Below are 12655 nucleotides of genomic sequence, written 5' to 3' on the forward strand. Positions count from 1 at the left end.
AATACCGTTGTTTCTACACGATAAAAGAAAAACAATCAGTCCCTTCTTTAATATCATTTCGGTTGCTAAATGATTTATCTAGTAGCTCTGTTCTATCTCTAATTTCCGGAATAGCTCGGAACGGGGGTAGGACATTCACGATTCTCGGATGACGGAAGCTGACGTTAAATGAAAAGAAGCACGATGCAGGATCGTTTATCGTTCTGGGCAAGGAAATTGCTAGAACATTTCTTCTGCAATAATGGATCCGGTTCGTCAAACGTATTATCAATCATAATGTGCCGCTGCAGCTCAAACTACCCGGACTGATGGAGAAGTGGAACCGGAAATAGAACTTCCCGAGAGCGGTAGGATGGAACACTTTCGGCTGCTCCACTCACCGGATATGGGGAAGAAAGTCCTAGGAGGTTTGATTAAAAATTTAAACCATTCCATCCAATTTGATAGAATTTCCTGAATTCAATTGTTCTTAATAGATTGATCTGATACGGTTTAAGATTTCCCGCAATCTTGACAACCATTGCTAGCTTAAATCCATATACCAAAGAGAGTATCTTCGTGGAACAAATTACTGATATTGAGTCATCATTACTTGCACCACTATCAGCTATTACTCTCGCCTGTTAAATCCCTCTTTTACCCCGCGATGCAACGATGCACTTAAGGGCATTCTATTTTCTTCGCATCTCTCTCTCGCATAGCCCACAACGAACCGAACGACCGATAATAGCGAGTAAAGCTCATGCTTGTGCATCATCACTGCACAGCACAGATAACATCATCCCCCGCAGCAATGTCTTAATGTTATTTTCTTCTTTTTTTTCTATCGTACACAAACTGCACATCACATCTCTGTCTCGTCACACCGAGCAGCGAGCACAACAACCTGACCTATCTTTACCGAACCGGGTGGTGGCGATGGGAGCAGAGGTTTCTGCCATCGCTATGAATCAGCGATACGAGATATACCGAAACGAACGAACGAATAAAAAAAACGAACAAAAACCAATCCACTTGTGTCTAGCGAGGTTTACAAAAAATAACAACATGTTGTACAAAACGGAGATGTGCAATGTGCAACGCGCGGCCATACACCGCGTTGGAAGATGAATAGGGGAAACGATTAGTCATGGTACTATTATTAGAACGCCAAACAAACAATCACCCCTTGTCGGCCCCCTTGTTGGATGATGCCAAAGAGGAAAACAGGCCGGCTCGGAAGAATATATTTAAAAATATATCAGCAAAGCAAGAGCGACAACGGTAGCAGCCGTATCGCGGCTTGCGGCGATACGTGCACGGAAGGAAACATTACTCAGCCGATGCGGCTCCTTTCCGGCTTTCTAGAACCACGGGCGTATTGGATATCTGCGCGTGGAAGTGACCGCGCGCTTCAAAATAGTGCCCACCGTGTGACAGGTTCCCGCGAGGCGTAGAATATCAGCCCCGTGCCCGTGAATATTCTACGCGAATAATGACTAAGCGGTGTCGGGCGAGTTCATCACGACCAGTGCTCTTGAAATCAGCTGTCCAGATGACGGTTGACGTTAGTTCGGTGTGCTTGATGACATTTTTTAACCGTTAAAAGTAACATCCTCCAAATGAAACTCTAACTACATTTAAGGACACTGCTCTGCTCGAGTAGCGGCGATGACACACTAGGAGCGGGTTGTGTATTTTTAAAAACCTGCACACTTACATCCCTACTGTACGCCAAGTGTACGCCGATTGCTACTCGACCCTCTCCCGTATGGTTATGTGACGTACAGAGAGCTGTTTTTTGCTTGTTTCTTGCTCTAGTACATATGCACTCTCACCACCTACACCAACGCTGCTAATGACTTTAGTTCCTATCTTACAGCCCGCCCCTTCTTGTGCACTGCTACACATGCGATTGCGGGTGTGGTAAATTATGGGTGAGTAAATCCGTCTGACGGGTTCTCACTCAAACCGATTCACACCTCGGTTTAGCTTAGATCGACCAACCCAGGCCCGGTCTATCGAAGCCGATCGCATTTTCCGCGAAACGATCCAACGATCCGGACATAAAGCAGCAGCAGCCGCCGCTGAGCTCGCGAGTGAAGCCACTGGAAGTTGGTGATTTTTTGTTCATCCAATCACATCTCGCATACATCCCCAACCACGACTGGGCGCAAAAGATTGTGTTTCTGAGGTGCTTCTGGGTGGATTTTTTTCACGCGCGGTCTTCAGTTCCCGGTTCGTTTAGTTAGATTGAGAAGCAACCGCTCCGTACCCGGGGAAGAGTTGTGGTTCGCGATTTCGCGAATAGATAGTCCCTTCGATCGAACGTGTGAACGAGTTTAGGGCAGCGATTAACGCATAGTTCGGATTGTACGCGAACGGCTTCCTAGAGGGAAGTGACTGTTGTGCGCGTTTGTACGAAAGTGTTGTGTTGATTGTGGTCAGTGCGGACTAAGGTGCTTGTGAAGATGATGGCGTATCAGCAGCGAGTTTCTCAGTATCGTAGCCCCAGGAGGTAGGTTTTGCGAAAGTCACATTTCCGTGAAAACCATTATTTGAACGAGACAAAAGAAGTGACATGTGAGCTTTTATAGTTCTTGCTAGCGACTCGAGAGAGTTTGGAAGTACTGTGCTGCAATTGCTGCCACGAAAATTCGATTTAATTCTATGAAGCAATTCACTAAACTCAAAATCTATTCCATAAATTCAATACAACAGTAAAATACCAATACCAGGAAGAATGCAAGAACGTTTCTCAATATTTACCGGGTTTTGTATGCACGAGAAGCGCTTCAGCTGTGGCCATAATTCAAAGGAATATTGAAAATGGTTTGCATATTTGCCACATAGTTCTTGGAATATTTGGGATCCGTGCTACCGTGCTTGGAATGTTTTGCCACAATTCCGTTGAGCTCGACAGCTTTGTTTTGATTGCACATGCCGAGTTAACAACTTCTTCTGCAGCAGAGTTAGTGAACCGTATATAAACAGTTTTTGGAAATAAATCAAACTTGCTTTAGTCCCCAACCCTTCAAGCAGCTCAGTATGCAATCGAACTCATCAAGAGCTGTTATGCGTTGTGCAATGCGATGCGATGCCCAATGGGGGTGCTTATGTGCCTGAAGTGCTGACATAGCATGACATCAAACAACTGCTCTCGAATGCAAACTGGTTGATAGAATCTCAATTTGTGTTGAGCAGTGCACACACGTCTACTGGAGCAGAGAGGACGATCTGAATTCAGTATTTAATACTTCAAGAGCCAATTTACTTCGCACGATGTAGAGATGCAATTTATGAGTGCAGTGTTGAACATCGTTATCTAGCCGGGCGTACGTGGTGCCGTAATTATCTCTGCAGTTTTTTAATTGGAATTGTCGTTGACCGTTGGGGAGCATTGCTGACCGAGCTCATCTTCATCAGCAGCCCCTGAAAGCTACCCCCGAAACCATATTGTTAAATGCGTAAGGTTTTGCTCCTAGAACCTTTAAATCTTCTTAACGTTCCTACAGCAACAGCTCATAAACGTCTGTGCGAATGTTAATATTTAGACCTAGTAGCGTCCTGTACATTTATCATACAAAAAGGAGCCCCAAAAAGTCTTCCCTTTGCTTCCTCCTTCAACCGAAATCGTCTACACAGTGTCCCAGTCATTGGGCCACCGACCGCATGTGAAGGTTTTAACAAAATTGGATTATGAATCGTAATTTATGAAAGCGATTTGTTTGCGGAAGAAAGGTCGCCATGACGCACGACAGACACGGAAATAAGGTACCACTGTCACACCACACCGCATCGTTTCGAGGGTACGATCCGTCCCTTTTTGCCGCTCCCCGCGCGTCATTATGTGTGTTTCGCATTCGCTCAGGTGACTTTCCCCCTTCCCAGACCCGGTGTGCAGGAGATGACGAATTGCTCGAGCTTTGAAACAGATTTCAGATGACACTGGGAAGCAAGTCGCTACGCAAAGAGACGTCCTGTGCTATTGCTCTTCGGTTCCTCCATCATAATGACCAGCACGTAGTGGACACACAAATGAGGCGAAGGCCTGTAGAAGAGATTAAAATGGCTTGCATTTACATGGCGGCCAGATGAATCGTCCAGCGCGCGGTCTCCCTAGAGGGAACGTGCGCGCTTACGGTTGATAATGTTGATGGTAAAAGGATAGGTCCCAAACACCATACCCAACGCGCACACAGGCAAAAACCGTTCACACACACACACACACACACACACACACACACACACATACACACACCCAGCACAATGAGGGAATGAGGTGGATTTACTCTGAGAAAATTGCTTTATTATGTTTATGAAGACGAATCACCGTGCACCGGTTTAGCAGCGGTTTGCGTGCTGACCGTGCGCCGGCCCAGCTTTTGAGGTGTGGTCAACCCGGTGAACCAGAGGGATGAATTGATGATGAAGTAAGTCCGGACAATTTCCAGTGCCCACACACAGTGTGGTCGCTTGCTCATTGGCAACACGGAAGAATTCAATCCCGGGATTAGAAGACCTTTGCATGCTTCTTCGTCTCCTCGCCACTCGGTTGGAAGAATACCTTACCGATTCGTGGACAGTGGTGTTCCATATTTTCCAGCCCCAAAGTCCAAACGCACATGCAACACAAATCGACCATCCGGTGTCCTGGTGTATGTGTGTGACGCTCTCTTCAACCCCACACTCCCCCAGGGGAAATCGGTTCGAAGTTAATCGCCGAAAAACAAATTACGAACTGCGTTATCATGCTCGAGTGTGAACCTGGTTGTGCTGTGGTATTGTTCTTTTACGACCTATTAAAACGGAATTTATGGTTTCCATGCTAGACCAAAAACTGGCCAGCTAGTAGCAGCAGGAAACCAGACCGAAAAGACAATAGCCCGTCTGCCTACACATGTTTGGAGCTTTTTCGTGAAGGTGGTCCTGGGCAGAGAGACAGAGAGAGAGAGAGAGCGAGACCGAGTTGGATGGATGATGGCATTGTGCTTTCTCATCGGATATGTATGGATCGGGAGTTGTACGTATCGGGGCAGAAAACTGTTAACATACTGTGCCGACAGACAGGGAACAACACCCCGCTTGATGGGTGTGATTTTAAGATAATGTTTAGCTTGATTGACTCTCCAGAGCAGTGCGCATTGTTTGCTGGGAAATGGTTACGTATTTGGTGTGTAGATCGGTGCCTCTTTCTTGGTCGTAAATTGGTGTCTAGCGTTAGAAAGATGTCCTTGCTACTTTGGTTGCTAATTCACAGTGACATCGTCCTCGATAAGGTTCATTTGAAACATACAGAATGGTGAGAATAGAAGAAGATAAACATGAACTTGCTGTCCGGTGAATTATTTTCACTAGATGAAGAATGCTTCACGGGGGACGGCTGCATAATAAATCAAAAATCATTTTATCGAGCATGTGCCGAATGGTATGACCTTATGATGGATGACTATTTTTTTTTTAATTTACAGGTCATTTTTTATTTATGAAAACACGTACTGTGTCGGATTCATGTTCGTTTTACTGAATTTTACGCTATGCGACTTCATCAGCATATTCAAAACGTGTTGTAGACCTTAGCTAGAAGTTGTTATTTGAAAGATAAACTCAAACATACCATCAGCCATTGTCAACCCCGAGCACATGCTTCTGTGCGAACTGAGCGTGTGTGTTTGCTATACGAAGGAACTTTACCTTTAATTCCAAAGAGCTATCATGAGAGAAAGCGAGAGATCGAGAGACCTAACTTTGCTAAATGAACCTCTTCTACGAAGCAAATAATTGCTCACTCAGGCTAGTAGTGCGATGGTATCCGATAATACAAAAGAACCACTTTCGGCCAGTGCCCTAACTAGTGCTGGCAACCGGGGCCAGCTCGATCGATGGACAAATTCCTGTGCATGCGGGACCCATCGGAAGTAAATCCTGGTATGATTTATTGCACATAGACACAGCAGCAGCAGCAGCAGCAACAGCACGTTTGTAACCTTCTCATACGTACTCCGCCGCATCTCAACGACCTGTCTCGTTCGGTACGAGGGGTGATTAAATTGTTGCCAGCACACCAGCACCAAGCCTCTCTTTGGAAGGTTGGTTTACTTTAGCTAAACCGTGGCCCTATCCTATGGTGTAAGGGAGAAGAAGCCGGACCAACTTCCGTTTTACGGTCACGAGTCACGAGCCCCGAATCTTGTCCCACTTTCAGCTTTCACGCCGACCGGACCCGGAGTCGGCCAGCGACCAGGGCAGTCGTGTGGAATATCTAAATGTTTATCTTGATGGATTTATATCTTCATTCAACCGTTGCATGTAATCCGTAATCGTTTCTGGTGAGTGCAAAGATCGTTCCATCGGAGGATGGCTGCGGATGCTTGGCACTGGGCGGCTAGACAGACACGCACACGCTTGTTGCCGTATGAAGACGGAGCAGTTGCAAGGGAGCTCCGTTCTTTTGTGGAACAAAATCATCGCTAGAAGGGTTAAAGCAACAATGCAGCTTTGTTTGCAAAATACTCCCCTTAGTTATATGTTATCAGTTAATTGATAACACACAAGATACACATCTTCGTCTCATTTGACACAATCACCGTCAGTCATTTGAAGGTTTAAAGATCTGGGACTAATTAGTGTAATAGTAAGAAAGTAGTAAATTTCATACAAAGAGGGCTTGTCCTGTAAGAGGTCTGAACCCACGACGGGCCTGGAAGATAGTCTCACGAAATGGAAAGCACAAACTTCATCTTCCATTGCGCGCTTCGGTCTTAAAATCATCCAGCAATAGACACAAAGCATACTCTACGCAGACTCTCACCTTCATCTCCATAAATCGATCCTTCAACACAATTCCCCCACAGTCGCGATTCCACGAATGCGCCTCGCCCCCTTGAAACGATATGCAGGGCCAAGAAAATTGTCATGTTTGTAAACTAATCCGACAAGTGTCTGATAAAGATTTATCGTATCAATGATTTATAGACTGCAAAAGCAAAAGCACAACGTGCCAAAAGTCCTTCCTCAAAACTTTACTCGAGTACTGTACCTGCCCTTACTGCTACCGCCGTCTCTAACATCGCCGCTCCTCCGGCTACCAGTTTCTCATTCAATGGAAAGTTTCCACTTCGTTCGCAAAAGTTTTTGAATTATTCTTCACTCCTTTACGACCGGTTCCCCCACCACTGGGTTGGGGTTTGGGTGATGCAGGGAGCAGAACAAGGCCGAATCGGAACGGATTGGGTATGGGGTTGGGCAGAAAAGCATACACACATGCCTGCAGCCCCCCTTCCTCCTTCTGCAGTAGGAATCGATTGCGCAAAGAGAGCTTCCCACGGAAAACAGGGGGAAGCATCTAGCAGAAGAAATATATCACTTTACCCGAACCTCATAAAGGGAAGGGTTATTTGCATATGTTGCGCACTGTTTCACACCGACCAAAAGGGAAACTGGAGCGGCCGCTACCCGGATCTTTCTCCGTCGCCCAGTGCAGAGGGGACCAACTTTTGCGGCTTCCTCATTTTCCCACTGGGTGTTGGCTGGCACTGGCGTCTGGCACTGGCCTTGGTGGCGATCGTTATGCTGTATTAAAAATCTACTAGCTCTCGGTAGACTGGTTCCCACTATCACCTTTCAAATAACAATCCCACGACCCTTACCTAGCAGACGCAGTACCAAATGGAACCTTTCAATCGTCACACACATGGCCCAGAAGAAGGTTTGCAAGTGGCGGTGGAACAACTTGCTCCAAAAACATTAAGACACTTTCCGACCCGTGCTACAGCAGGGCTATGAAGAGCGAAGCGCACACGTGCTTGCACACTCCAAGCGAGAGGACATCTTACCGGGAGGAACTAATGTTCGTATGTGTGGAGCATGTGTGCCTGCGTGTATCAGTGTTTGACGAGCACGAGGTGTCTTCACCGGGCTGGAAAACGAGCAAACTTTCGTCTGTAAATTAGATAAGCAAATATTTTCACCCATCTTTCTTGCAGCAAAAACGGCCCACCATATTTCCCACGTCCCAATTTTTGCGTCTGTCGCCCTTCTACTTCGTGAAGGAACATCTTTTTTCCCACTCCACAGCGCTAGGTGCGACTCCACTTGTCCATTCCGAAGGAGTTTTCCTATGAATAAAACTTTTCCTAACACATTCCACTCGTGTGGGGCCCTTACCTGCAGGACCAAACGGAGCCAAAGCCTTAACCATCCACTGCGGTGCCGGTAACTTTCCAAGGAATGTTTTTGCCGTGTACAAGGAGGGGGGAGACCCATCTCACCACCAAGCCACGCGTGTGTAATTGTGTTTGAGGATGAAGTTTCTACCCCGTCTGCTAGCTGGCAAGGTTCGTCGTCTTGTTGCTAATGTAATCGATCGTGGATTTGTTACGCATAACTAATTGAGAAACGGAGAAATTACCGTTACTCCAGGCGTGAAACGACAACCGGGGAGGGAAAGTTACACCGAGAAGTAGTTTAATAATTCATTTTGTTGATTGTTTCTTTCTCCTTGGACTCTGTTTGATGGTGCGTTTATTTTGAATTTGGAATAGAAGATTTAATTGGAAATCTGATCACAAACTCTCTGCACATACATTTGCATATTATTGCTGTTTCTGTTTATCTTCTAACATTTGCACAAAACACATACCCAAATCATCTTGTCACACAGTCTGATCTTACAATGAATAAATCAATTTCCCGGTGCAGATTCAGCTTCCATGCATCTGAAATCCTGCATCCTGTCCAGTGTGCAAACGTGAGATCAACTCTACACGCCACACCGTGGGGAGTGCCGGGCGACAAATGATTGCGTCCGTCACAAACTTCATCTATTTTGTAATCTAAAGATTAGAGGCCAATTTCGCCCATAAAACCACACGAGTGCTCCTGCCCTCTCGTGTGTATGGGTGTGTGTGTGTGGTTATAGTTCTCCTGTGGTCCGGTTTTTCAATTTGCATCAAGGACAAAACCGAACCCACGACCGTGTTCACCAAGTCCGAACACCGACGCAAGACACAAGCGGACACGTTCCTAAAATATTTTTGGCTCATCCCAAACCGAGAGCAAACCCCCGGCTCACCCACAGCGAGCAAACGGACCGTGTGTGGGTTGGCCGTCTGTCCTTGGGCTCGGGATAGTGCAGCCTAAAGCGTTGCAAAGCCCCAAGCATACCGCAACCCACTACGGGTGCCGTGACGAGGGAAAAAGGATTCATCCGGAGAGCGAACATTGCCACCAACCATACCAATCATGCACACAAACACACACACACACTTGGTGGCGGTCTCCAGATTTGTAAGCCTTTTTCGTCGGGTGGAAATTTTTGGCCAGCAGGAATTGCCTTTTCGCCGGCGTTATTTTGACCGCCGGACGAGAGCAACATTTCAGCGCCCACACAGACAAAACTGGGGAACCGTGGAATTTGATTTATTTGGTGATCTTGGTGCGGTCCAACATGTTTTTCACAGCTCAAGGCAATCTCGACAATCTCGGAGCGAGTAGCCGCCGCCGCCGGTTTGTTGAACCTCAAAGCTGTGTTGTGCTATTTTTGTGACGGGGTTCTTTAATCTCGACAGTCGACGGGGATTGTTGCTGCAGTGCCTGAAGTCTGTGCTGATAAAATAATTCTTCGAGTGTGATTACTGTGGTCGTAGGTAATGCTGAGCTGTATGAGTTCTGCGGGGATTGCACACACTGAGATGAGCTGGGATAGGTCAGCATCTCTGCTAGATGCAAAGCTTGTTTGATCCAAAGATGGCTACTGACGGTAACATAACAAGAGTACGTTTTAACTGTACGAATAAAGTGGATTGTAAATCAACATAACTACATCATAACTACTGTAGCGCCCTCTATTAGAACTTATCTAACTATTTGCTAGTTTAAGTAGATTGATGTTACAGACAAGAAAGAGATGCCAGAAAACGCCAAAACTATGATCAAATGATGCATAAATCAACTTATGCTAGACCAAAACTAAGTTATCATGCAAAACCTTATCAATTCCATAAGCAATAACTGTATCGCTCCACTAAATCATGTGTGGCACCATGAATTATACGAATCAAACATATCGATACATCTCCTCTACAAAGCTCCCTTCACTAACCACCCATCCCGTCTTCCAACTGGTACACCAGAGTCCACTCTCGTTAGTCAAACCGTCAATTGACAGCACGAAAGTCGCAGCCCGTGAAACAATTAGTATGCAAATTAATCGTCTTTCTCACCGCTTTCCACCACCTTCCAGAATCGACTTTGATGACCCATCGACGACCAAGCCGCCGAGCCTGGCCAAATCGGCCGTGCTTGCCGCGCTCGAGGAGGAGGAACGCGAAAAGTCGCGCGGCACCGGTAAGTCCTAAATCGACTCTGTCCTACCGACAAGTTGCAACAAGTGACAACCTTACTAATTTTCTAAAAAGGCGTCTATCATAAGACCGATTCCCTGCGAAAGAATCACTACGACCTGACCCTGGTGTGAGTGTGTGTGTCTGTAAATAAGTGCTCGTTTATCGTGGATCATACGTGCCAGCGTCTGTCTCGGCTCTGTCTCACTCTAATACAATTGTCCACCCCCTGTTCAAATCACTAATTGGCTGTTACTTACTGTGTGCATCGCGATCACTTCCGTTGGGCGAATCGCGGCGACACTGGGCTATCGATCCGGCTAGCTGTCCGGCCAAAGGTAGATACCAGTGTCCGACCTGCGCACCATCAATTAACATAACTCAATTTGTCCAACTTGCTCCTTTTTGCCCCGTTTGCCATGCCCCACCGAATGTACCGATGCTCATTTTAGGAAAGATCGTTCAGCTGCTACATCTTACGGCGGGAAAGCATCTTGCCCCCCCTTCGCGTTTCGCTTGTATGTCGCTCCTTCCCACTAAGCACTGATTAGACGCCCGTCCGCCGGACAGTTTTAAATAACTTTCCGTTCGAAATCGCTCAATCCGATCAGCCCCAGTGCGAGCTTCGCCACTGCACGAGGAAAGCTCAATTGCGTCCGCGTTATCGGAAACCCATCCGGGCTTCCGGGGAGGGTTTGAGCCAGAACCACCAGCCGGTAAAGTACCGCGCGGCCGAGATACGATGCTCGTTATCTTATCTCGCGTTTAATTGACGGTAATTGGATACCTGCCTTGAGGGCTGCTGGCAGCCGGCTGGCAGTGCCGTGGCTAAGCGTCTGTATGGCTGTATTCGGTTCCGGCTACACATCGAAAGGGCCAAGGCTTCTAATCTGCTGTGAAGGATGCAAGCGGACACCACCACCACCGTGTGGTTCTTCCCCGGTAGAGCATCTTCCCGAAAATGGCGGAATGGTTGCGTCTCGTTCTCATTTGCGCCGCCGGTTTTGCCAAATGGTTCACATCAAGTCGGTTGAGAGGCGGGAAACTTTCAATCCCCTTTGGTCCTTGGTGCCTTGCCCGACCGCCACAAGCCAGTTCAATCAATAAGGGTGTCCGTGCGTGTGTGTGTGTGCATGTGAGATCCACCACAGTGTGGTGCGTGCTGCAAAGCGTCTGCTTAACAGCCGCCCTTTGCAAACGGTCAAAGCCAACAGTCATCAGACAGACAGAACAGCAGCAGCAGCCTCGGCAACAGAAGTGTTAGAGAAGAGAAGAGGCTTAAGTGTCGTCGCCTGCAATGTACAGACAGTTGATTGATTTCGCACTGTTACGTCCCCAGGGTGGAAGCAGTGTGAACGGAAGAGAAAGAGTGATTAGAAACAACCACACCGAATGATGCATTCGATGTATGATGTGGTTTTCGGTAGCGTTTGCCGACTGTGAGCGCGTTTTCGGTAGCCTCAATCACTTTCGATCAACGTCGATGGTCATCAGCTGTAATTGCACGCCCACGTCAGTTGTAGGCATTGGTGGAAAATTGAATATCATACGATTCGTTTAACACTGAAATGGAATCATTGTCATTGTCCTTGAAATGGGATACAAATTGTACTTCAACTGACCCGAACAGAATCCTGAATGTGACTCCAATTCTTGAACATGATCATAACTTCAACATATTACAACACTTTTCAAATGGGGAACTGTTTCAACAAACACTTAAAAACAACAGTTTCCTCAACTCTAGCAACTCTGGCAACATTCTTTTTTTCACTGACAAAGGTTATTCTCAATGTACTACACACCAAACTCAATGTCCCAATGTCCCAACGTCTCCCATTCCATCTAACAGCAGAGTTTGACGAAGGATCGGGCAACCCGGCAATTGACAGTTACTCGATTGTTTGTGATATTGATTAAAGTTCCGGTGGTTTTAGGTGACTCCCTGCTCCTGGAAAGGACCCCGTTGGCCAGTGTACCGAGCATTCTCGGTACACTGAGCGTTCCCGGTACACCACGGAGACTGACGGATGGGCGTTCCTGAGTGATTTCCGCCTACCCATCAACCGGTCCGGTTGGGTATTATTGATTGATGGATTTTGCAGGCACTCGCCTCTTCTCTGACTTTGACTTTGATAGAAAAATAGATAGAGCGACAAGAGGTTATGTATACGGCCTAGTTGTTCGGGCTGAAGCTTCAGCTATTGGGGCGTCAAAAAGTTGGTCACCCGAGAGCGGGATGACACGGCGTACCGTCGAAAATGTGTCAATCGGGTGCGAAAAATATGGTGGTTTTAGTTTTCAGTTTTTAGCGAGAATTTCAAACTTTTCTT

The 12655-nt window shown here is 46.8% G+C and overlaps 1 protein-coding gene across 10 annotated transcripts in view; it reads left to right on the plus strand.

The window, feature by feature from the left end:
* LOC1276476 (uncharacterized) overlaps positions 1 to 12655 on the plus strand; it is a 107023-nt gene that overhangs the window by 12820 nt on the left and 81548 nt on the right. For 6 of the 10 annotated variants that reach the window (XM_061647893.1, XM_061647897.1, XM_315826.5 and 3 more), the window contains exon 4: positions 10223 to 10326. In XM_061647893.1, coding sequence (XP_061503877.1) covers positions 10223 to 10326 — 104 coding nt within the window. Of the gene's footprint in view, positions 1 to 1250; positions 2498 to 10222; positions 10327 to 12655 lie in introns of those variants that run through there. The other 4 variants (XR_009765234.1, XM_061647890.1, XM_061647891.1 and 1 more) reach the window with 1 other exon arrangement.

This window comes from Anopheles gambiae, chromosome 2 (genome assembly GCF_943734735.2).
Source record: "Anopheles gambiae chromosome 2, idAnoGambNW_F1_1, whole genome shotgun sequence".
Taxonomy (NCBI): domain Eukaryota; kingdom Metazoa; phylum Arthropoda; class Insecta; order Diptera; family Culicidae; genus Anopheles; species Anopheles gambiae.